Raw genomic sequence first — 23,447 nt, 5'->3', positions numbered from 1 at the left:
GAAGAAAAGCAGGGCGAACTCGGCGCCGGCCTGTTCCCGATGGCGGCAGTGGCAGCATTTTCCCAATGGTGGTGGCATAGGGGAGGGCAGAGAGAAAGAAAGGGGGGGGGACAGGAAGCCAGAAAGAAAGGGGGCAGGGTGAAACAAAGAAAAATGGGGCACGGAGAGAGAAAAAGACAGACATACAGAACGAAAGAGGGCGTGGAGAAAGAAAGAAAGAAAGAAAGAAGGGGGCAGGGTGAGAGAGAGAGAAAAACAGACATACAGAAAGAAAGGGGGTATGGAGAGAGAGAAAAAGAAAGAACGGGCAGGGTGAAACAAAGAAAAAGTTTGGGGAGGGAATGAGGTCTGGAGGAGAGGAAGCATACAGGAGGCTGAAAGAAGGGAAGAAATATTGGATGCACAGTCAAAAGAATAAAGTGCAACCAGAGACTGATGAAATTACCAAAGGTAGGAAAAATGATTTTATTTTCAATTTAGTGATCAAAATGTGTCTGCTTTGAGAATTTATATATGCTGTCTATATTTTGCACTATGGCCCCCTTTTACTAAACCGCAATAGCGTTTTTTAGCACAGGGAGCCTATGAGCGTTGAGAGCAGCGTGGGGCATTCTGCGCAGCTCCCTGCGCTAAAAATCGCTATCGCGTTTTAGTAAAAAGGGAGGGGGAATATTTGTCTATTTTTGAGGTGACATTGACTGAGGTGACATTGCATAAAGTCATCTGCCTTGACCTCTTTGAAAACCCGCGGAATATAAATGATAATTAACATTTTCTCTGCGTACAGCGTGCTTTGTGTTTTTAAAATTTTATTGTTGGTAGATCATTTTGACTTAGCCACAAAGGTAAGGGGGAGGGAGGGAGGGAGGGAGGGAGGGGAGCTGCTGAAAGACATCTAGTAATCCTTGCAGGCTTGACTGTGCAGGGAATTATTTTTGTAAAATCATGTTTTGTTATGTGACTGGCATTATTTAGACTTTAATTTCTATGAATGAATAGAATGAAAATGATATAAATTACTAGCTTGTTTTTATGAGCGTGCGCTGAAGGAAAGTGGAGACAGAGTGGGCTGAGGACGCTGAAGGGAAATGGGGAAGAGAGAGTGGGGAGAAGACGCTGATTTATAAATTGACAATTGTACAGAATATTGTTTCTTTTTTATATTCATCCATAGCTGCATGTTAATGATGTGCTCATATGCACTTATTTATCATCATAACATATATATCATCATTAACTTGCAGCTGTGGCTGTGTAAGGACAGGCTGAGGAGGATGGATGGGAAGGAAGGAAGGTGCACATATCAACATATCGTACATTTTTAACATGCATGATGCAGCTATAGGCAAGCTGAGGAGGATGGGATCATACAGATGTGTATGTTCAGATATGCGCTCAGATGTGTAGTTTTTTCTGATATATTTATTAAGCTTACAGTATTTATAAAAACACATTTAATACTTGTTAAAAAAAATATTGTGCAATTGTGATCTACTTCTGGCCTACAAAGGTCAAAAGAAATCCTTAACTGAGATTTTATATTCAAAAGTGAATTATAGCTACTAGCAAAAGTCAAAGTTTCAAAGTTTATTATTTTTCTTGATTAATCGCTTTATCAAATTCAAAGCGATGTACATAGTAAAATATAATTAAAAGAGAACATACAAAACAAACTTTAAATACTTACAAAGAATAATAAAAACTGCATTACATTAGGTAAGAGGGGTTTTTGAAATACATTTGTCAAATAAAAAAGATACATAGGAAAAACACAAAGGGGAAACATTAAAACAAATGGTACAAAAATATTGGAATTAGTCTGAGTATTGTTAAATTAAGTATTAAAAGCATCATTAAATAAAAATGTTTTTAATTGTATTTTAAATTTTACCAAGTCTTGTTCATTACGTAAAAAAATTGGAAGAGCATTCCAGGTTTGTGGGGCTGTTACAGAAAATATATATTGTCGTCTCGTGTTTATAATTTTTAATGAGGGAACGGTTAATAAATTTTGATCAATAGATCTTAATGTTCTAATTGGTTGGTACGGTATTAGTAGTTTATAAATGAAAGCAGGTGTCTTATATAGCAATGTCTTGAATGTAAGAAGACAAAGTTTATACGATATTCGGTGGATGACAGGAAGCCAATGAGCGTTTTTTAACAGAAGGGTAACGTGATCGAATTTTTTAGATTTAGTTATGAGTTTTATGGAGACATTCTGGATAATTTGCAAACGTTTTAGTTCAGTTAGTGTTATACCTTTAAAGAGGGCATTACAGTAATCAAGTTTGGCTATCACTAAGGAATGGATGAGAATATTTAATGATTTTGAACAGAGAAATTTTGAGATAGATCTAATCCGTCGTAATCTATAAAAGGTCGTTTTAACAATATAACTAATATGATCGTGAAAATTCAATTTAGGATCAAAAATTACTCCTAAAATTTTTATGTTATTAACTATCTGTAATGGAACATTATCTATAGTAATAGGAGCAATTAACGTCGGATTTTCTTTCCATGGAAAGATCATTAGGTTTGTTTTTTTTATATTAAGGGCCAATTTATTTGTGTTTAGCCATTGGTAGACCTGGTCTAGTTTCTTACTGATCTCCTGAATGGTAGATATATTGTTAGTGTCTATAGGGTGTAGAAGCTGAATATCATCTGCATATGAGAAGACATGGAAACCTATAGATTGACACAATGTAATTAATGGTGATAGAAAGATATTGAATAGTAATGGAGAGAGAACTATTATTTATTAGTTATTTATTATGCAGATGTTTGTTAGTTTAGAATAGATAGGTATAGATTAGTTTAGTTTAGGTTAGGTTAGGGCCCTGCTGAAAGAGTCTACCTTGACGTGGTTGCAGGCTTACAAATCTTTTGGTCAAAGAGTGCGGCGACAGAGAAAAGTATGTGTGTATTCGGCCCATGGAAGAAGGGGTGGGGGTCGGGGGAGAAGGGGTGCGGGGAGGGGGGGCCCAATAGGATTGCTCAGTAAGGGGCCCAGAAATTTCTGATGGCGGCCCTGCCTGACCATATCTACAGCACTGAACAATACCAATGACATTCAGACCAGTACCTAGATACTTATGATACCTTTTTTATGGTCCTAATATTTTTATATATCTACTAGTCTTTAAGCCCTTTACATTAGCGGGTGCTAAAATAGATGTGTCTGTCTGTCTGTCTTTCTTTCTATCTCTCTCTCTCCTTGGCCGCTATCTTTCTTTCTGTCTCTCTCTCTCTACTTGGCCGCTGTCTGTCTGTCTTTCTTTCTGTCTCTCCAATTTGGCCGCTGGCTGGCTGTCTGTCTCTCTGGCCCATTGTCTGTCTGTCTTTCTTTCTGTCTGTCTCTCTCCCCGGCCCCCTGCCTGCCTATCTCTCTTTGTTGTGCCATGCCTGCCTGTCTCTCCATGGCCCCCTTCTATTTCCCCCACCCCCGAGCAAACCAAGATTGCTGCCTGCCCCCCAGCACACCCCTCCCCCTAAAGCATCCCCCTTTCCCTCTCCCCCTCCACTTCCCTGTGCAGCAGTAGCAGCCGGACGCCTCGCAGCACCTGCACCCTGTCCACTTCATCCAGGCCGAAGGACACCCTCCTGCCGTTGCTCTCACCGCCGCACGTGATGCAAATCAAACACGGCCATGGAGTCACAAATCACGGAGGCAGGGATCATGGCGTTGTAAGTGCGCATGCGCGCTTAGGGTTTTATTATAGAGGATTTTGAGCTGAAAGATCCAAGTAATACAATCAGGCAAAACCAATATCAGTAATACAAGTACATAGGAAATACTAACATTCAAACACTGTTCATTAACCTTTATCTGTGTTCTCAACTCCTTTACTCCCCAAAAACCCAAATACAAGGGAGATGAGGAGCAAACATTACAGACGATCTTGGATATTCAAATGAACTTTTCAGAATAATTAAACATTCAACGAATAACTACATGCTCTGGACGTTGAGGATGTCCAAAAAGACTCCTAGACTTAACAGAGATTTTTCCCTGGCAATGTCGCAAGATCTAGGACTCACCATTCCATCTGGAGGTGTTGTATAACAAGGCGGCACTTTGTCTAACCAGTGCCCCTATATAGCTTTAATTCCAAATAGTAAAGCGGTCTTCAAAAAGCACTGTTACTTTCCGTAACAGGTGTTATCCAGGGACAGCAGGCAGATATTCTTGACTGATGGGTGACGGCACCGACGGAGCCCCGGTACGGACAATTTTAGAGTGATTGCACTCTAAGAAAGTTCTAGCAGGCCGCACCGCGCACGCGCAAGTGCCTTCCCGCCTGACGGAGGTGCGCGGTCCCCAGTTAGGATAAGCCAGCTAAGAAGCCAACCCGGGGAGGTGGGTGGGACGCAAGAATATCTGCCTGCTGTCCCTGGATAACACCTGTTACGGAAAGTAACTGTGCTTTATCCCAGGACAAGCAGGCAGCATATTCTTGACTGATGGGTGACCTCCAAGCTAACAAAAAGAGGGATGGAGGGAAGGTTGGCCATTAGGAAAACAAATTTTGCAAAACAGATTGGCCGAAGTGTCCATCCCGTCTGGAGAATGCATCCAGACAATAATGAGATGTAAAAGTATGAACTGAGGACCAAGTAGCAGCTTTGCAGATTTCCTCAATAGGAGTGGATCGGAGGAAAGCCACAGATGCTGCCATAGCTCGAACTCTATGGGCCGTGACAGAACCTTCCAGTGTTAGTCCGGTCTGAGCATAGCAGAAAGAAATGCACGCTGCAAGCCAATTAGACAACGTACGTTTAGAAACTGGACGTCCCAATTTATTCGGATCAAAGGACAGAAAAAGTTGGGGAGATGATCTGTGGGGCTTAGTACGCTCCAAATAGTAAGCTAGAGCCCGTGTACAGTCCAAAGTATGCAGAGCCTGTTCTCCAGAATGAGAGTGAGGTTTTGGAAAGAAGACAGGCAGAACAATGGATTGGTTGAGATGGAATTCCGAGACAACCTTAGGGAGAAACTTTGGATGTGTACGCAGAACCACCTTGTCATGATGAAAGACTGTAAAAGGTGGATCCGCAACTAGTGCATGGAGCTCACTGACCCTCCTGGCAGAGGTTAGGGCAATAAGGAAGACCACTTTCCAAGTGAGAAATTTGAATGGAGTCGTAGCCAGAGGTTCAAACGGAGGCTTCATTAAGGCGGAAAGAACCAACATTGAGATCCCAGACTACAGGGGGTGCTTTAAGAGGTGGTTTCACATTGAAAAGACCCCGCATGAATCTGGAAACCAAAGGATGAGCTGAAAGGAGTTTTCCATGAACTGGCTCATGAAAAGCAGCAATAGCACTGAGGTGGACTCTGATGGAAGTAGACTTGAGACCAGAGTCAGACAAAGAAAGAAGGTAATCCAACAAGGTCTCCACAGCAAGGGACGTAGGATTATGATGATGAAGAAGACACCAGGAAGAAAATCTTGTCCACTTCTGATGGTAACATTGCAGAGTGGCAGGTTTCCTGGAGGCATCCAGAATAGAACGAACGGACTGAGACAAGAGTATCATTCGAAGTCAGCCCGAGAGATACCAGGCTGTCAGGTGCAGAGACTGGAGGTTGGGATGCAGAAGGGTCTCCTGATGCTGTGTAAGCAGAGAAGGAAATTGTGGAAGTAGAATAGGTTCCCTGGAACTGAGTTGAAGTAGAAGGGAGAACCAATGTTGCCTGGGCCACCGTGGAGCAATCAGAATCATGGTGGCCTGTTCCCTCTTGAGCTTGAACAAGGTCCGGAGCATGAGAGGCAGAGGAGGGAAAGCATACAGGAAGAGATTGGACCAATCCAGGAGAAATGCATCCGCTGCCAGACGGTGAGGAGAGTAGAGTCTGGAGCAGAAGTGGGGCAGCTGATGATTGTGAGGAGCTGCAAAGAGGTCTATCTGAGGAGTGCCCCACTGAGCGAAGATGGACTGTAGAGTGAAAGGATCGAGTGTCCACTCATGAGGCTGGAGAATTCTGCTGAGCTTGTCCGCTAAGGAATTCTGTTCTCCCTGAATGTAGATAGCTTTCAGGAATAGATGGTGATCTGTGGCCCAAGCCCAAATCTTCTGGGCTTCCTGGCACAAGAAGCGAGAGCCTGTCCCACCCTGCTTGTTGATGTAGTACATCGCAACTTGATTGTCTGTGCACAGCAGGAGGACCTGAGGAAAGAGAAGATGTTGGAATGCCTTGAGGGCATAAAACATCGCTCTGAGTTCCAGGAAATTGATGTGATGTTTCATTTCCTGGGCTGTCCAAGGTCCTTGAGTTTGGAATTCGTTCAAATGAGCTCCCCAAGCATAAGGGGAGGCGTCGGTGGTGATGCAAGTTGATGAGGAGGTTGATGGAGCAAAAGACCTCTGGAGAGATTTGAGGATATCAACCACCATTGTAGAGACTGACGAAGAGATGATGTCACAGATATGTGTCGTGAGCAAGGATCCGTCGCTTTGACCACTGGGTCGCTAGGGTCCATTGAGGAGTGCGCAGGTGGAGACGTGCGAAGGGTGTGACATGAACTGTGGAGGCCATGTGACCCAAGAGTATCATCATTTGCTTGGCAGAGATGGAGCGTTGATGAAGCACTTGCTGACACAGATATTGGAGAGTGTGAAGATGGTTGAACGGCAGAAATGCTCTCATGAGGACTGTGTCCAGCACCGCTCCAATGAATTGAAGTCTCTGAGTGGGGATAATATGAGATTTGGGTAGATTGATCTCGAACCCCAGAAGTTGTAGAAACATGATGGTCTGGTTGGTGGCCTGGAGTACTGTCTGAGAAGAATTGGCCTTTATCAACCAATCGTCCAGGTAAGGAAACACCTGAAGGTGGTGGGAACGTAGAAAGGCAGCCACCACAATCAGACATTTGGTGAACACTCTTGGAGAGGAGGCAAGACCGAAAGGTAGCACCTTGTATTGGTAATGACAATGGTTGATCATGAAGCGGAGGTACTGTCTGGAGGCCAGATTGACCGGTATGTGAGTGTATGCTTCTTTGAGATCTAGGGAACATAGCCAGTCGCCTTGATTGAGAAGAGGATAAAGAGTAGCCAGAGAAAGCATCTTGAATTTCTCTTTTACCAAGCATTTGTTGAGATCGCGAAGATCTAAAATGGGTCTGAGATCTCCCGTTTTTTTGGGAACTAGAAAGTAACGGGAGTAGAATCCCTGCCCCTTTTGATCTAGAGGAACTTCCTCTATGGCGTTCAGAAGAAGGAGGGATTGAACCTCTTGAAGAAGGAGGGAAGACTGAGGAGTGTTCAAAGCAGACTCTCTTGGCAGACTTTGGGCAGGAAGAGTCTGGAAATTGAGAGAGTAGCCATGGCGGATGATGTTGAGGACCCACTGATCCGAGGTGATGATTTCCCAACGGCTTATGAAATGAGTAAGGCGTCCTCCTATGGGCTGTGGGAGGTGGACAGAAGGAGGAAGACTGGCTATGTCCTGGAGAACCAAGTCAAAAGGGTTGAGTGGATTTTTGTGAAGGAGGAGGTTTCACTTGTTGTTGCTGCTGTGCAGGTCTAGCAGCCTGCCTTTGCTGTTGCCTCTGACGCCTGGGTTGTTGCTGGGCCTGTGGTAAAGGACGAGCCACAAATCTACGTTGATAGGCTGACTGCTGGCGAAAAGGCCTGGTAGGTGGGGTCTTTTTCTTTGTCTTAAGGAGAGTGTCCCATCGAGTCTCATGAGCTGAGAGTTTTTGAGTAGTGGAGTCCATGGATTCTCCAAACAGCTCATCCCCTAAGCAAGGTGCATTGGCCAGTCGATCTTGGTGATTGACATCGAGTTCTGAAACTCTAAGCCATGCCAGTCTCCGCATGGCCACCGACATAGCCGTGGCCCTAGAGGTCAGCTCAAATGTGTCATGAACTTGACCATGAACTTGCGGAGTTGTAAGAGCGATGTAGAAGTCTGGCGAAAGGCTGATCTCTTACGATCAGGGAGGTATTTCTCAAAAGATGACAAAGTCTGAATGAGATGCTTGAGGTAGAATGAAAAATGGAAAGCATAGTTCCCTGATCTGTTTGCCAACTTCGCATTTTGATACAACCTCTTGCCAAACTTATCCATGGCCTTACCTTCTCTGCCAGGAGGGACAGAAGCGTACACACTAGCCCCCATGGATTTCTTTAGAGTGGATTCCACCAACAATGATTCATGAGGGAGTTGTGGTTTGTCAAAGCCCAGAATAGGTATGACCTTATATAAGGAGTCCAGTTTGCGGGGAGCTCCTGGGATGGTCAAGGGTGTCTCCAGATTTTTGTAAGAAGTCTCTCGCAAAATATCATGGAGAGGCAGTTTGAGAAATTCCCTTGGAGGCTGGTCAAAGTCCAGTGCATCGAGAAATGCCTTGGACTTTTTGGATTCAGCCTCCAAGGGAATAGAGAGAGAGTCACACATCTCTTTGAGAAAAGAGGTAAAAGAAGTTGCATCAGGTTTAGAGGACGGATCTAAAACAGAATGATCCTCTTCCCCTGATGAACACTCTCCTTCTGAGAGAAGAGGGTCCTCCGAATCGCCCCACAGATCAGGGTCCCTTACTTGAAAACTGCGGTCCCGGGATTCCGGTGTGGAGGGTTCTAGGTGTCGAGTTTTATGCATCGACTTCCCAGACCTCTGTGAAACGGTACCGGGAGATGTTATAGGCTGTGTTGGCGCCGAGGTTTGAACAGCCTGGTGTAAGGATCTCGGTTCCGGCGCTAAGACCGGCATAGATACCGAGGAAGTAGTATGCATCGGTACCGACAAGGTGGATGCTGACAAAGGAGGCTGCTCCACTGCCGGTACCGGAGGCTCAGACCGGACCGGGACTGGAAGGCTCGGTGTCAGAAGAGCAGGTAGCAGCTGCTGTAGTTGTTCTTTGAGCTGTACCTGCAGGACGGCGGCAATGCGCTCGTCCAGTGAAGGCACCGGTACCGCTTTTTTCTTCTGCGGTACCTTGGGTGCCGCTCTACACTCCAAAGAGGAACCCGATGTCGAGGGGCTTACCTCAATCGGAGCGGAGCGCTTCTGCGGGCGCCTCGAGGTCGGCAGGATTGGGCTCGCTGCCACTGAGACCGGAGGGCGCTCCAGCGGGGAAGGCTTCTTAGCCGGCTTACCTGATGGATGCGACGCCGGCGCGGTGTCGACGAGGTAGGTGCCGACTGTGTCGGGGTCGAAGTGGGGACCGGTGCCGCCGAATCCGACATCTCGGTACCAAACAATAATCGCTGTTGGATTTGGCGATTTTTTAAAGTTCTCTTTTTAAGAGTGGCACAGCGGGTGCAGGTGGACGCTCGATGGTCAGGTCCAAGACACTGCAGACACCAGTTGTGCGGGTCTGTGAGTGAAATTGGTCGAGCACACCGCTGGCACTTCTTAAACCCGGGTTGAGGGGGCATGAAGGTAAAAACGGCTTCTGCCAAATCGAAGGCCGAGGCCTCGATGGTGGCAACAGGCCCCGCCGGGGCGAAACCGAAAAAATGAGAGAAAAAAACAAAGTTTTTTTTTTTTTTTTTTTAAAGAAAAGAAAATAAAGAAAATGAAGGACAAAAAAATTTCCTTCAGGGTTTACGCGAGCGGGAAGCACAAAAAAATTCTTACAACAGCCGTTGAAAGAAACTCGTCTTCTTAGCTCCGCGGAAACTAAGAAACTGGGGACCGCGCGCCTCCGTCGGGCGGGAAGGCACTCGCGCGTGCGCGGTGCGGCCTGCTAGAACTTTCCAAGTTCTTAGAGTGCAATCACTCTAAAATTGTCCGTACCGGGGCTCCGTCGGTGCCGTCACCCATCAGTCAAAAATATGCTGCCTGCTTGTCCTGGGATAAATTTTTTTAGGTCTTTTGGTACTGGTGCTACTATTGCACAATGGAAAAATAAATCATGGGAAATATTATACAATGAGCAGACCAAAGCTCAGATATACGACTCAGAATCCTCCTACGGCAAGCTAAAGAACTGTGCAGGAATAAAACACATGCTCCAATGTAGCCTCCGACTGCCCATATTTGAGACATCTAGAATTTTGTTACAGTGTGATCTGTTGAGCTCGTTTAGGCGATATATAGAATCTCATCACTAGTTTATAACACACCTCCCAGCTGTGTCATAGTTTTTAATGACCTCTGAAGGAAGTCATTGGAAATAGAACACCCAGGCTCTCAGGACCAGTGTTTTGATTTTTAAATCTTTATTCATTTTAAAACCAGCACAAAGTACAACATATTATCAATCAATTAACACAATAGATAGCACTCAATTTCTTCAAATGATACAATAAATACATAACCCCCTCCCCATCCTTCCTAAAAACACTTAATATAATGCAAATGATAAAGATAAACAACCTTGCAATCAAATAATAAATTAATTACATACCCACACATCCTGGATGTGCAGAATCAAAGGGCAAAACTAATAAATCAATTCTTTTTTTTTTTTTTTTTTTTAAATCTTTATTAATTTTCAAACTTTAACAGTGCCCATCAATTAATTTAAACATAAACACTACAAATAAGGCACTTTAAATAAACAATTAATGCAACAATCATTTCCCCCCTCTCCATAATTAATAGATGAATATATATTATGAAATGGAATATTATAATTAATTAATTTTAGTAATCAAAATACATTCCCAAACCCCACCCACAAGGAGAGATACACAACAGTTAGTGCAACCATTTTTAAATCTTCATATAAACCACCACCCCCCCACCCCTCCCCCCCAGATGTGTACAATAAATGACCAATAATAAAATCATTCTTTATAATAATTTATCAATGGCTCCCAAACCACCAAAAAATTAAAAAAATAATCAATTCTTACAAAATTTTGTTAATGGGTCCCAAATTTCCTTGAATTTCTTATAATGTCCCAAATGCATTGAACTCATACGCTCAAACTTATAAGTTTGGCACAATGTTTCCCACCAAAAACTATAGTTTAAGCCAGTGTTTTTCAACCTTTTTTGGGCAAAGGCACACTTGTTTCATGAAAAAAATCACGAGGCACACCACCATTAGAAAATGTTAAAAAATTTAACTCTGTGCCTATATTGACTATATATAAAGTAATTCTCTTGAATAGGAATCAAATAAACACAAAGAAAGTATTTTATAATTACTTTATTATGAAATATTAAGTAAACAGAATAGTGAAAAATTATAAAATACTTTATTCAGTGCGAAACCTGGGCCTGTTTGGCTGAACACAAAGCTGATATTCTGGCTGGAATCGAAGAAAGACACACATGTAGCTCTTCGTCAACAGCTCTCAGTCTCTCTCTGTATTTAGTTTTTATAGCATACAAAAATAGACAAATATACCCTCCATCCTTTTTATTAAACCACAATAGCAGTTTTTAGCGCAGGGAGCTGCGCTGAATGCCCAGCGCTGCTCTTGACGCTCATAGGCTCCCTGCGCTAAAAACCACTATTGCGGTTTAGTAAAAGGTGACCATATTGTAAAATATAGACAGCAGATATAAATTCAGAACTATGCATAGTAAGTGAAGGGAAGTTTTCATCTCTGGGAATTTACCCAGTTAACTATTAAGTTATTTGGGCAAATTCCTTTGAAAACTGTGGTAATACTGCCTCCACTTTGCTAAATTTAAAATAAAATCATTTTTCCTACCTTGTCTGGTGATTTCTGGTTGCACTTTCTTCTTCTGACTGTGCATCCAATCTTTCTTCCCTTCTATCAGCCTGTATGCTTTCTCTCCTCCACACCTCATTCCCTCCCCCAACTTTTTCTTCCTCTCTCCCTGACCTTTCTTTCCTTTTTTCTGTTTCTCTTCTTTCCTTCTGTTTCCCTGCCTGCCCCCTTTCTTTTTTTCTCCCTGCCGTTCCCCAAGCCACTGCCACTGCCGCTGCCATCGGGGAACAGGACCCACCAATGGATAACAGACCCCAAAGCCGACGCCGACGCATGCTCTCCCTGACGTCAATTCTGCAATCGGAGAGGAAGTTCCGCCCAGCCAGGCAGCGATTGGCTGGCCCGAACTTCCTCTCCGACTGCAGAATTGACGTCGGGGAGAAGAAGACTTATCAGCTCGATAGATTAGATCGCCAAGACAAAGTGAGTCCTGGGTGATCGACTCACTTTGCCTTGGCGAGCTACTGGCGCCCCTGCCTCGGGCCCCCTGTCAGCTCCGGGCCCCTGAATGCAGGACTGGTAGTACTGCCCTGATGGCGGCCCTGTGGCACACCAGGCAACATCTCGCAGCACACTAGTGTGCCGCGGAACAGCGGTTGAAAAACACTGGTTTAAGCTGTCCCAATTTTTTCAATTCTTCATAAGCTGTATGGCAACTCCTGCCATGATAAGAAATTATTTATTGTTATGTGAAGTTATTGGACTCTTTGGCATTAATAACATATCAAACAGCACTACATCATATGTCAATGCCAATGGAACTTCAAATATTCTAATGATTTGACCCCAAATGGATTACCAAAATTTAAGTATCAGGGGACAAAAGAAGAGCAGATGATCCAATATCCCTATATCCAGATGATATAGAGATATAGGGATCTTAGACTTAGAAATATCTACCCTTTGCAACAGAACAGGGTCCAAAAAATTCTATATAACAAAAATAACCAGGTTTGTCTCATAGATGCCGATGCTGTACATCTCATTCTCTAAGTCCAAATCCGTGGCCATTCTCAGGACCACTGTTGACTAAGGCGCGAATAATCATAATGTGGTTACATTTCCTGTAGAAATTTATGATGGTAACAGAGAGATATCTTGTGCATCTAAACAAAGAGCCTCTTTCAAGAGGTCCAATACCTCTTGAGTTAATGCAGATTTGGGCAATGCTGAGACAATGTCACAGTTGCAAATAAGCAAAAAGATCATTCGCAGGGTTCAAGACTCTGTCTGAAGAACTGAAAACAATTTTATAGTCAACTTCATTAAGCACTTGATGGAGAAATACGATATACTGGGACTTCCCTCCTTCCCAGCCCCCAACCCAATATGCTCTCTCCCCATGCGCCATCTCACCCTCCCCTCCAGTGTGCAGCACCTTTCCTTTCCCTCTCCTTCTGCCAGGTCCAGCAGCACATCTTCTCCCTTCTCGTTCCCTCTGCCCCGGTCTAGCAGTATCTCTCCTCTCTCTAGCGAAAGCTCACTGTTCTTTTAACTTCCCCACACAGCTGCCACTAGCATTAGTTTAGATGTGGTTCCATCAGGCAGCCTCAGGGCCTTTGCTAGGCCGGCCCACCCCTGACGAAAGAGGAAGGTTGCATCATCAAAGCAGACCGGCCTAGCAAAGGCCCTGAGGCTGCCTGATGGAACCGCATCTAAACTAATGCTAGCGGCAGCTGTGTGGCGAAGTTAAACGCACATTGAGCTGCCGCTGCTGGTCCGGGGGTGAGGAGAAAAGACAAGAAGGCAGGAGTCGCAGGAGATATGCGATGGCAGCAGGAAGTCACTAGACGCCGTACAGCATGTTGAGAACCTCTGGTCCTTCAGGATGGGCCTCTCGCGGTGAGAGGCACATCCTGTAGGCAAGTCAGCTGGCTGGCGCCTTTCTTCCTCCTCAGTGTGCCTCGGCACACAGTTTGCGATATACTGTATTATACTGTGCTATAGAATGGAATGAAGAAAAAATAGCTTCAGGCATAGCAAGAGGTTACACTCAAAAAAAATGTTAAATGTCAACCAAAATAATAAAATCAAATATATTTTTCAAGTCACAGCTCTTCTCTTCTGACCAAAAGTGAAAGACAGGTGATACCTTATAGCAGGGGTGCCCACACTTTTTGGGCTTGCGAGCTACTTTTAAAATGACCAAGTCAAAATGGTCTACCAACAATAAAAATGCTAAACATATATATATATATTTATTTATTTATATATATGTATTTATGTTCAAATATTTTTTTATTATACAGCCCCCCTCCCCCGAAGGCCTGACCCCCCCTGAAGGTCTGCACATTCCCCCTCAAAGGTTGACTCCCCCCCTGAAGGCCTGCACTACCCCTTGAAGGACTGCACTCCCCCCCCCCGAAGGCCTACCCTCCCCACATCCATTTACCTAATTCCAGCAGGGAGCAGTCTGCAGAGAGGATCGCTGGTACTTTAGCGATCCTTGCAGGTTGCCATAGGCCTCAGGAGCTGTCTTCCCTCTGCCCCAAGCCTGTCTCTGACTTAGAGGAGGGGCAGGACCACGGCAGAGGGAAGACAGCTCCTGAGGCCTATGGCAACCTGTAAGAATTGCTAAAGTACCACCTGCCACCGGCCGTCTCCCATTCGTCCCCTTTGGAGATCCCCACAGGAATAAGGAAGTTAAATTAATAGAATACTTAGGCACAGAAAAACAAAGAAATACCTCCAAGAACTGCCCCATAAGAACTGCCTGTCACAATGCTCATTAGTGGAACTGAATAAAAGACAAGTACAATGGATTTAGAAGGGGTCCGATCCACCTGGGTGCACGGCTTGGAGGGGTGCACAGCCGGCCAGGTCCGGGTCATCCTGCCTTTCTTTTCCCCCGGTTCGCGCACGGGGCTTGCGCCTGCCTGGTCCCGCGCCGACGCTCGAATGGTGCCGTCAACTCCCGCGAGTCTCGCGATAACCAACAGCACCATTTGGGCGGCGGGTGCGAGCCCCGTGCGCAGACCGGTGGAAAGGAAGGGTAGGAGGACCCGGACGGCTGTGCATCCCTCCAAGCCGTGCACCCGGGGCGGGGGCGGACCGCCCCACCTCGGTACGCCACTGATTGGGAGGCCGATTTTGGGGTTTTTAAAATTGTATATCGGGCAGCATTAGGCCTCGCTCTTACCTCAATCATTACAGGCGCTTCTATTTCTTGTGATGCGCTGAGCTCCGTCCCCCACCGACCTTCACCCCGCCCTTCCAGCACTCTGATTGGCCAGCGTTCTTTAAGAGGCGGGCCAGTCAGGAGGGGAAAAAAAAGAGAAGGGAAGAAGGGAACCTGCTGTGCGATTGACTGGGGTCGCCTGAGCGAACGACCTGTCGATCGCGATCGACGCGTTGGGCACCCCTGCCTTATAGACTAACTAACTTATTGAGGCTTGAGCTTTCAAGGTCTAATCACACTACTGATTTTCATTAGATGCATCACTACTGTTGATAGCATTTATGGAGCCACTAATACAGTACATTAGGCTCAGTATTGTACCAATCACACTCTGCGATTCCTGAAGTAGGCATCCTTGCTGGAACACAGATTTGTGTCAAGTCCCATCTGCTCATTTGTGCTCCAACTCACATCCTTTGGTGGACATTGATTTTGTGGAATTTGTAGCCCCCTCGGCCTTTTACTGCAATTGACTTTTTAAAAATATATTTAATTAAGGTTTTACTGACATTTTTTGACCTCTGACTACTTTGGTTTCTCCGTTCAACGGAAACCTCTTGGTCCATCATTACTCTTGGTATATTTAATTTGGTCTAGGGTTTTTGTCTCTTTTTTGTTTTATGAGCTTTCAAGGACCAGTCCCCTTAATCAGATGCAGGAATCTGGTTTCTTGAAAGCTCAGGCCTCAATAAAAGGGGACATTATCAACGTGGGCTACCATTTGATGTGTGTTATTTTACTGTAAACTCCAGTTCTTAGTAATTAGGTCTCAATGAATAAAATGGTATCTTTGCTAAAATAGTACGAGTTATGGCATTCCACAATGATAACCCTACGGATCTTGAAAAAGTTTCTGCCCTTATTTTTTTTAAACACTATTTATTAAATATCTCAAAAGCAAAATTGCATCACTACCTGCCAGGTGAGTTGGTCTGCCTGACTAGTCACATGACCTTATGACATGCCCTCTTACCACTTCTCAAGCCCCAACCATTTACCGCAAAAATATGAAAGTGCGGAAACATCTTGAAGAACTCTCATACATCCTTAAATTGGTTCGTCTATAAGGTGCCACCAGTCTCTGTCATTTGTTACATCGCATTAATACTGTTCTCTCTTTACAACTAAGCAATCCATTCATAAAAATAGAATTCTTCATTTTTACCTTCCTTGACTAAAGTAAGTTACACTGCACATAGTGGATATCCAACCTTGGCTCATGTGTGTTTATGTTTTTCAGGTTTAGATTAGCACTTTTAAACAAGGAAGTCTTTGTCCAATCATGCAACCACAACTAATTTTCCATTACGTTTGCCTCATGTTGAGACAATTAAGCTTTATTTTTTTGTTTGCCCACAAGTATTGCTCTGCATTCATCTTGCATTTACTCAAAAGTTGCATTAACTTATACATGCCTGGACTTAATGTGCCAGATTGCCTCCCAGTTGCTGGAGCTGGGAAAACCAGGCAGACTTTAATAGCCCATTAAGCCCGGTGCTACAGTACTGTAGGTCTCAATCCCATGACTGTTTATGGAAGCAGTTTGCTTACAAAATATCTTTCAAGTACCCCTAGCCAAAATAAGCAAAAGATCATAAGTAGTAAGGCTGAACTGCCCCGTCATTTCTAAATGCCAGAGAGACAAAGTTACTCTGGACAAGCAGTAGAATACTTTGTAGTTATCACAGGTGCGGGCACTCCCATTGTCTAAGCCAGGGGTGTCAAAGTCCCTCCTCGAGGGCCGGAATCCAGTCGGGTTTTCTGGATTTCCCCAATGAATATGCATTGAAAGCAGTGCATGCAAATAGATCTCATGCAGATTCATTGGGGAAATCCTGAAAACCCGACTGGATTCTGGCCCTCGAGGACCGACTTTGACACCTGTGGTCTAAGCCAATTTCAACAAGGTAATTCTTCAATGGGTCAACAGTCAGGGGGCTAAGGGTGAGGGTGAAATCCAGAAGGCCTTGAGCATGCGCAGATGCTCAAGGCCCAGCAGCAGCCCAGCAGAAAAAAGATGGCAGGCACTTTCTAACACTGGCGGTGCACGGGTAAGGACAGGGCCGGTCAGTGGGAAGGGGAAGGGAGGAGGAGATCGTGAAGGGAGGGAGAAGCGCCGGTGACCTCGGGGGGAAGCAATACTGCCGGTTCCTGGGGTCGGGTTGGGTTGGGTGGGGGCTAGCAAATCGAGTCAATGCTCAGTTTGTGAGTTACAGTTTGCTCGAGTGTTTTGCTCGTCTTGCAAAACACTCGCAAACCGCGTTACTTGCAAATCGAGGTTTGACTGTATTGTAAAATCTTGTATTGTAACTTTGACAAATTTAACCTGTAAACTGTATATTACGGATATTGGTATTAGATCCCTAGTATGTGTCGAGTTACGATAAAAACTTGTACCAGGAAAAAACCAAACCAAAAAAAAAAACCATTGTATTGTAACTATGGCATAATGTAACCTGTTAACTGTATATTATGTGTTAACCTGTAACCTGTCCTGAGCTCTTTGGGGAGGACAAGAAAGAATACGAATTAAATAAAATAAATAGTAACAATAATAAAGGGGATCACACTTGGGTTCTGTTTTAATTGTACTCATTAACCACAGTATTTATTTATTCACTGATTTGTGGTTTTGTTCTTACATGTACAGTCAAACCTTGGTTTGCGAGCATAATTCGTTCCAGAAGTATGCTCGTAATCCAAAGCACTCATATCAAAGCAAATTTCCCCATAGGAAGTAATGGAAACTCAGACGATTCGTTCCACAATCCAAAAACTTTAATCCAAATTACTATGCGTACTTGTATTGGAAGACCTTGCTTGTTTAGAACAGTCACTGCATTCCTGCAGCGTCAGAGCGAGAAGAACCATCGGCTCAGATGTGATGAGGCGACGCATGTATACTGTATGTACTCGTATTACAAGATTTTGCTTGTTTAGAACAGTCATAGGAAATGACGGCAGATAAAGACCTGAAGGGCCCATCCAGTTTGCCCATAAGTTATACTCATTAAAAAATACATGATTAAATTAACTTGTCTCTTCTTTAATATTTCTGGGCCGTAGACTATAAAGTCACTACACTCTTGTAATGTCAGAGAGAGAAAAACCATCGGCTCAGTTGTGATGTGTGTATACTGTATGTACTTGTATTGCAAGACATTGCTTGTATATCAAGTTAACATTTAATAAAATGTTTTGCTTGTCTTGCAAAACGCTTGCAAACCAAGTTACTTGCAATCCAAGGTTTTACTGTATTTCTGCTTGGTTCACTGTGATTCCAATGAAAATTATTTAATCATAAAGTTACAGTGAATGCACAAGGGGGGCATTGTATAATGGAGTTGGTGCTTTAGGTAGGAAAAAACAATGCAATTGACCTTGGATCTTTGAGAATACAGGGCCTGATTCTATGAACGGCACCTAGCTCCTAGATGCTGTTGTGCATGATTGTCAAATCATCTGCTAGGCGCCATTTATAGAAACGAGCCTAGCAGCGCCTAAGCAGTCAGACACTAGTAAGTGTTGAATCCTTAGGTCAGGGGTCTCCAAAGTCCCTCCATGAGGGCCAAATCCAGTCAGGTTTTTGGGATTTTCCCAATGAATATGCACTGAAAGCAGTGCATGCACATAGATCTCATGCATATTCATTGGGGAAATCCTGAAAACCCCACTGGATTCGGCCCTCAAGGAGGGACTTTGGAGACCCCTGCCTTAGGTGCACTGCCATTTATGCCAGGGTTTTCTTTGCCTAAATGAGTGCACCTAAGTTAGGTGCCAACTGGTGCCTAAATCAAACCATCCCCCAAATCTAACCCCAACTATGCCTACTTGTCAGCAGGCGCTTCGGTATAGATGCCTACCTCTCAGTGGTAGGTGCCTATTAGCTAATTGATTGTTTTTAATCAGTTTTTATATGTTTTTAATGGCACTTTCAATTATCAGCACCAATTAAGTCAATTAAGAGGCACATAGATCGTCTATTTAATTTTTTTAGTTATTTGTTCATTTTTCCGTACCGTTCTCCCGGGAGAGCTCAGAATGGTTTACATGAATTTATTCAGGTACTCAAGCATTTTTCCCTTTCTGTCCCAGTGGGCTCACAATCTATCTAGTGTACCATGTGATGTCATATGTCAGTGGTATAAAACTGGGCAGTTCATAGCGGCGGCCATCTTTGCCATTTTGAGTGTTCATACATTCACCAAGTAAGTAGAAGTACGGAGAGAAGTATTCTGGCATTGGTCTTACTCTAATAGCGCTGTTTTTTACATTATCTTCACAGGAGTCCACTGCCCTGACGCAGCTATACAGCGAAACGCCAGCTAGCTTTACGTCGGCAGGAACAGACCGCAGCAAAGAAAACAGAAGCTGAGAGATATAAGAACTCATAAGAACTCCCTGCCTAATTGACGCTAAGTTCATTATCAGTTTTTTTGAGAGTTTTTTGGACATATATCATCTTAAAATTAGGCAGGAAGGGGGAGAGTGCCAATGAGGTTAGTTCCCTACCTAGTGCTGTTGTATAGTTAATCACTGGCAACGCACGGGGATCTGAGGCTTCTCCTCTATAAAGAACTTTAAATGTGTGATTAGTGGAGATAAGTCCGATATGAGAAAACTTCATCACTGTTTCTAATTAAGAATTTGGAAATTGAATACAAGGGAGGTATTTTTGTAGATTAAATGACTTGCCCGGGGTCACAAGGTTTGAACTCACAACCCCAGGGTTCTAAAGCTGTAGCTTTAACCACTGTGCCACACTCTCCCCTAGGCACCTAAGTTACACTTCTTTTAGAGAATCATGGCCACAGAGACAGAAGGTGGCATAAAAAAAGAGGCAGTATGGAAAGTTCCAATTTTTAAAATGCCACAAGGTTTCAATGTATATTGTAACTGTTGAACACAATTTGGAGATAGGAACAGTTTATGATGCTATGTTCTATATATTGTTTGATAGCATTTATGGAAGAATAAAAATGATTTCCAAACTTGGGAAGAAATAAAAAGTTTACAATGTATTCTATACTCCTTTAATTGTTATGTTTAAATCTTTTTATTGTTGAACAAAGAAATAATTGAGAATATAACAAAATCCAGTCAAGAAAAGGCCAACAACTATACTATTTTCATTTTTCTTTCCCCCCCCCCAACAACTCACTCCCTCACTTCCACAACCCCTACTATCACCAGCGAGGGGCACATGCAAATTTTGAGTCGCTACTCTCTCCTTTGCTACTTCACTACTCTCTGCCAACCTCATTTGCATGAGTGTTTTTTGAAGAATGACTTGCTTTATTAAAATCGCTGCTATAACAGCTGCAACAGCGGTCCGTCAGTTTTTTACGCTTTTTTGTTTGTTTGTTTGTTTGTTTTTAGAATCTAGGCCTGAGTGCCAACGATAAGCAGTAAGCAGAACAGAGGAAAAACCCTAAATTTTATTTATTTTATTAAAAAAAAACTTCTTACCCACCTAATACCTAATACTTTGACACGCAGCTCCTGATTGATGAGGCCCGACTTTAGTGCAAGAATAGGCGGTCGGAGCATACCGCGAGTGATTTCCTTCACTCGCCGGTGCTCTGGCTGCTCTCTCCTGCCTCTCCAGCTGCCCTCTCCTGCCCGGTCTCCCCATCTGAAAACCGTATTTGCGGTTTTTCAAGATTCACGGGGGTTCCTGGAATGGAATCCCCGCGAATATCGGGGGAGTACTGTAGTTTTAGTTAACCTACCACTTATAATAAAATTTGCTTCCAAGCACAGTACCTTATTTATTTCCAGGGCTGGCAGCGTTTCTGCATCCGATTTGGCCAGCTGTAGCTTGTTTTCTGGTACATAGAGCTCCTTCACTTCGAATGATGCATCCACAGGTACAATATCCTGTGCAAAAGCAATGCAAGATTAAATGATTTGGTTATTAAAATGTGCTCAAATGGTCAACAAACGATTTACCTGAATCATAGGCATAGTTTGGGGTAGGCATGGAGAGCCCCCCCAAATGTTATAGGTGCTAATGCTAAATTTGTTCTCCTCCTATCAATATGACTTCCTTACTCATTACCCCAACCCACCAAGTAAACAGGCAAATTTCACCAAGGGCCTAATTCCTAAGGATTTTCTTGTTGTTCTTGCAGTTGAGCACTGATCAAGTTTCTCCTGAGGTCATCAAACCTCTTGTCTGTCAAATTTATTTATTTTTTTTGTCCTATTTAAGTGAATGGTTATGTCCAAAATGAACAAACAGCTGAATGCAGAGAAAACTATTTTCGCAGAGAGGACAGGTAATCTGGCATTGCCCTTTGATCCCTACTCATAATGCTGTACTTCACTACTTCAACCATTCTATGCAGCTGAAGCGAAGATAATACTAATTGAATTTAATATTTATATCTGCATGCCAAACAATAACAGGGGTAATTTATAGCAGTCTGCATTTACAAAAGCATGTGCATATTCTCACTGTGAAAACTATCCCAGGGAAAGTATTTTAACACATTTAAATTGTGTGGACAATTCTTCTGAGTAAAATATGCACATACTTTTGAAAAGTGAGAATATATGTGCATAATTCCAAATGTCACACCAAGCCTTCCACAAGGAACACCTTTTACTACAGCACTTTAACTTGCATATAAGGCAGGCACTTTAAAAATCCATTTCTGCAGGTAAAAGAGTTTTATCCTCAGAAATGGATATGAAAATTACACCCTCCCATCCCTGATGCCTAACAAACTTCTAAAAATGCAAACCAATTGGCATTCTATTTCCTGGCTGAAAATGAAACATTGGACCACTACTTCAACAGAAGAAAATATGCAACTCACTCAGAGATCCGCTCTGCCTCAGTAATGTGCCAACTGAAGAATAGAAAAGCATTCCATGCGTAACTGGAAACAAATGGACCAATATACAAAACCGCTTAAGCCATCAGCAGCAGGTGCTGACCACACAAGTGGTTTTGTTTTTCAATTTGGAAGCCTGCAGAATGTACAAATTCTACCCGTTCAAGTCACTGAAAGGCCAGAATTTAAGCATCAAGGAGAAAGTGGGGTTTGGGGCAGGCCGAGGGCTGGGTTTCAAGTTATATACGGAGAGCAGCAAAATTCAGCCACTCTGCATATAACTTGAGTAAATACTCAGCTGGCAGCGATGAGCGTTTTGCTACTCACCACCGGTGTTATTTCCTAATAGTCAATGCTGAGCCATGCAAATATCCACTTTTTTTTGCAGGCAGCTAACACATAGCCAGTTAAGTTGATATTCAGCACTTAAACAGCAATGGGTTGATAGTGCATTGTGCATTAAATGTGGTCTGGCTGAAGGAACACTGGGGCATATGTTTTGGTGGTGTTGACATATACAGGGGTATTGGACGAAGATTATGCAGTATATGAGACATAGCCAGGGTATAAATATTTCGGGGAAAAAAAAAACAACTGGTATTAGACCTTCTTGGGGGTTTATAAACATATGACAGAGACTATTGTGTTGTAAACTGAGCTTATTAGCCCGCAAGGGAATCCTTAAGAGTTGGACATCCCCGGTGCACCCTTCTTATTGGCGATGGCTATACAAATATTATATCGCGTCAGAGGGAACGTGCTACCGAGGTTGAGAGCGGCCTGCGAGGTTCGCTACAGCCGGTCGGCAAACCTCAGCAGGCTGCTTTGAAGAGGAGTGGCAGCGGCGGCAGCGGTTCATGCCAGTGGGCCAGAAGACACCAGGAAGCCGGGATGGAGGGAGAGTAAGAACAGGCATGCACAATAGGGGCAGGCATGGCACAACAGGGGGCAGGTGGAGAGGGAAAGGGGGCTGCTTTGGGGGGAGGGGTGTTCTGGGGGGCAGACAGCAATCATGCTTTGCTCTGGGTGGGGGGAACAGAAGGGGGCCACGGAGAGACAGGCAGGCATGGCGCAACAGAGAAATACAGGAAGGCAGGGGGCCAAGGAGACAGACAGAAAGAATGACAGACAGCGTCCAAGGAGAGAGAGACAAATAAAAAAACCCAGATAGACAGACATCTACTCTAGCACCCGTTAATGTAACGGGCTTAAACACGAGTATATATATATATATATATATTTTTTTTTAAAGATTTTAGATATTCAGTAGTTAAAACTAGATAGCATAATTCAGTATAAATCATATTAAATTATCAGTTTGAGTGAGAACTTTGAGCTACTGACACCCAAGTTAGAGAAATAAACAAACATCTGTCGTCGGGAAGATTGATATAAATGTGTAAGTAAGGCAGTGTTTTCTATATGATCCTTCATATAAATTGCTGGTTACTTACCTCAGATTATAAGCTCTGTGTTTTTGTATATATATTCGTATTTTTTTCATTTCTTATGTTAAACAAGGTGATTTTTCCTACCCTCTTTTATAGTTATTATGATTTATACTGTTTCACATACAGTGGTACCTTGGATTACGAGCATAATCCATTCCAGGAGCATGCTCGTAATCCAAAATGCTCATTTATCAAAACAAAGTTCCCCATAGACAATAGTGGCAACAGCAACGATTGGTTCCAGAACCCGGGGTATGTACCTGTCAGGGCCGGGTGCTGCAGCGCCATCTCCTTCATCCGCCTCCTCGTCCTCCTCCTCCTCCG

The 23,447-nt window shown here is 43.7% G+C and overlaps 1 protein-coding gene across 2 annotated transcripts in view; it reads right to left on the bottom strand.

Moving 5' to 3' along the window:
• The window catches only part of PAPSS1 (3'-phosphoadenosine 5'-phosphosulfate synthase 1), a 180,334-nt gene that overhangs the window by 98,110 nt on the left and 58,777 nt on the right, over nt 1–23,447 (bottom strand). For both annotated transcript variants that reach the window (XR_004540447.1, XM_033956484.1), the window contains exon 6: nt 20,597–20,710. Coding sequence is in view for 1 of the 2 variants with exons in the window: in XM_033956484.1 (XP_033812375.1) it covers nt 20,597–20,710 (114 nt within the window). In the remaining variant the exon portion in view is untranslated. The remainder of the gene's footprint in view (nt 1–20,596; nt 20,711–23,447) is intronic.

The sequence above is a fragment of the Geotrypetes seraphini genome, chromosome 1 (assembly GCF_902459505.1).
Source record: "Geotrypetes seraphini chromosome 1, aGeoSer1.1, whole genome shotgun sequence".
NCBI lineage: Eukaryota > Metazoa > Chordata > Amphibia > Gymnophiona > Dermophiidae > Geotrypetes > Geotrypetes seraphini.
Note: the sequence above shows the minus strand (reverse complement) of the source record. Positions and strands in the feature narration are given on the sequence as shown.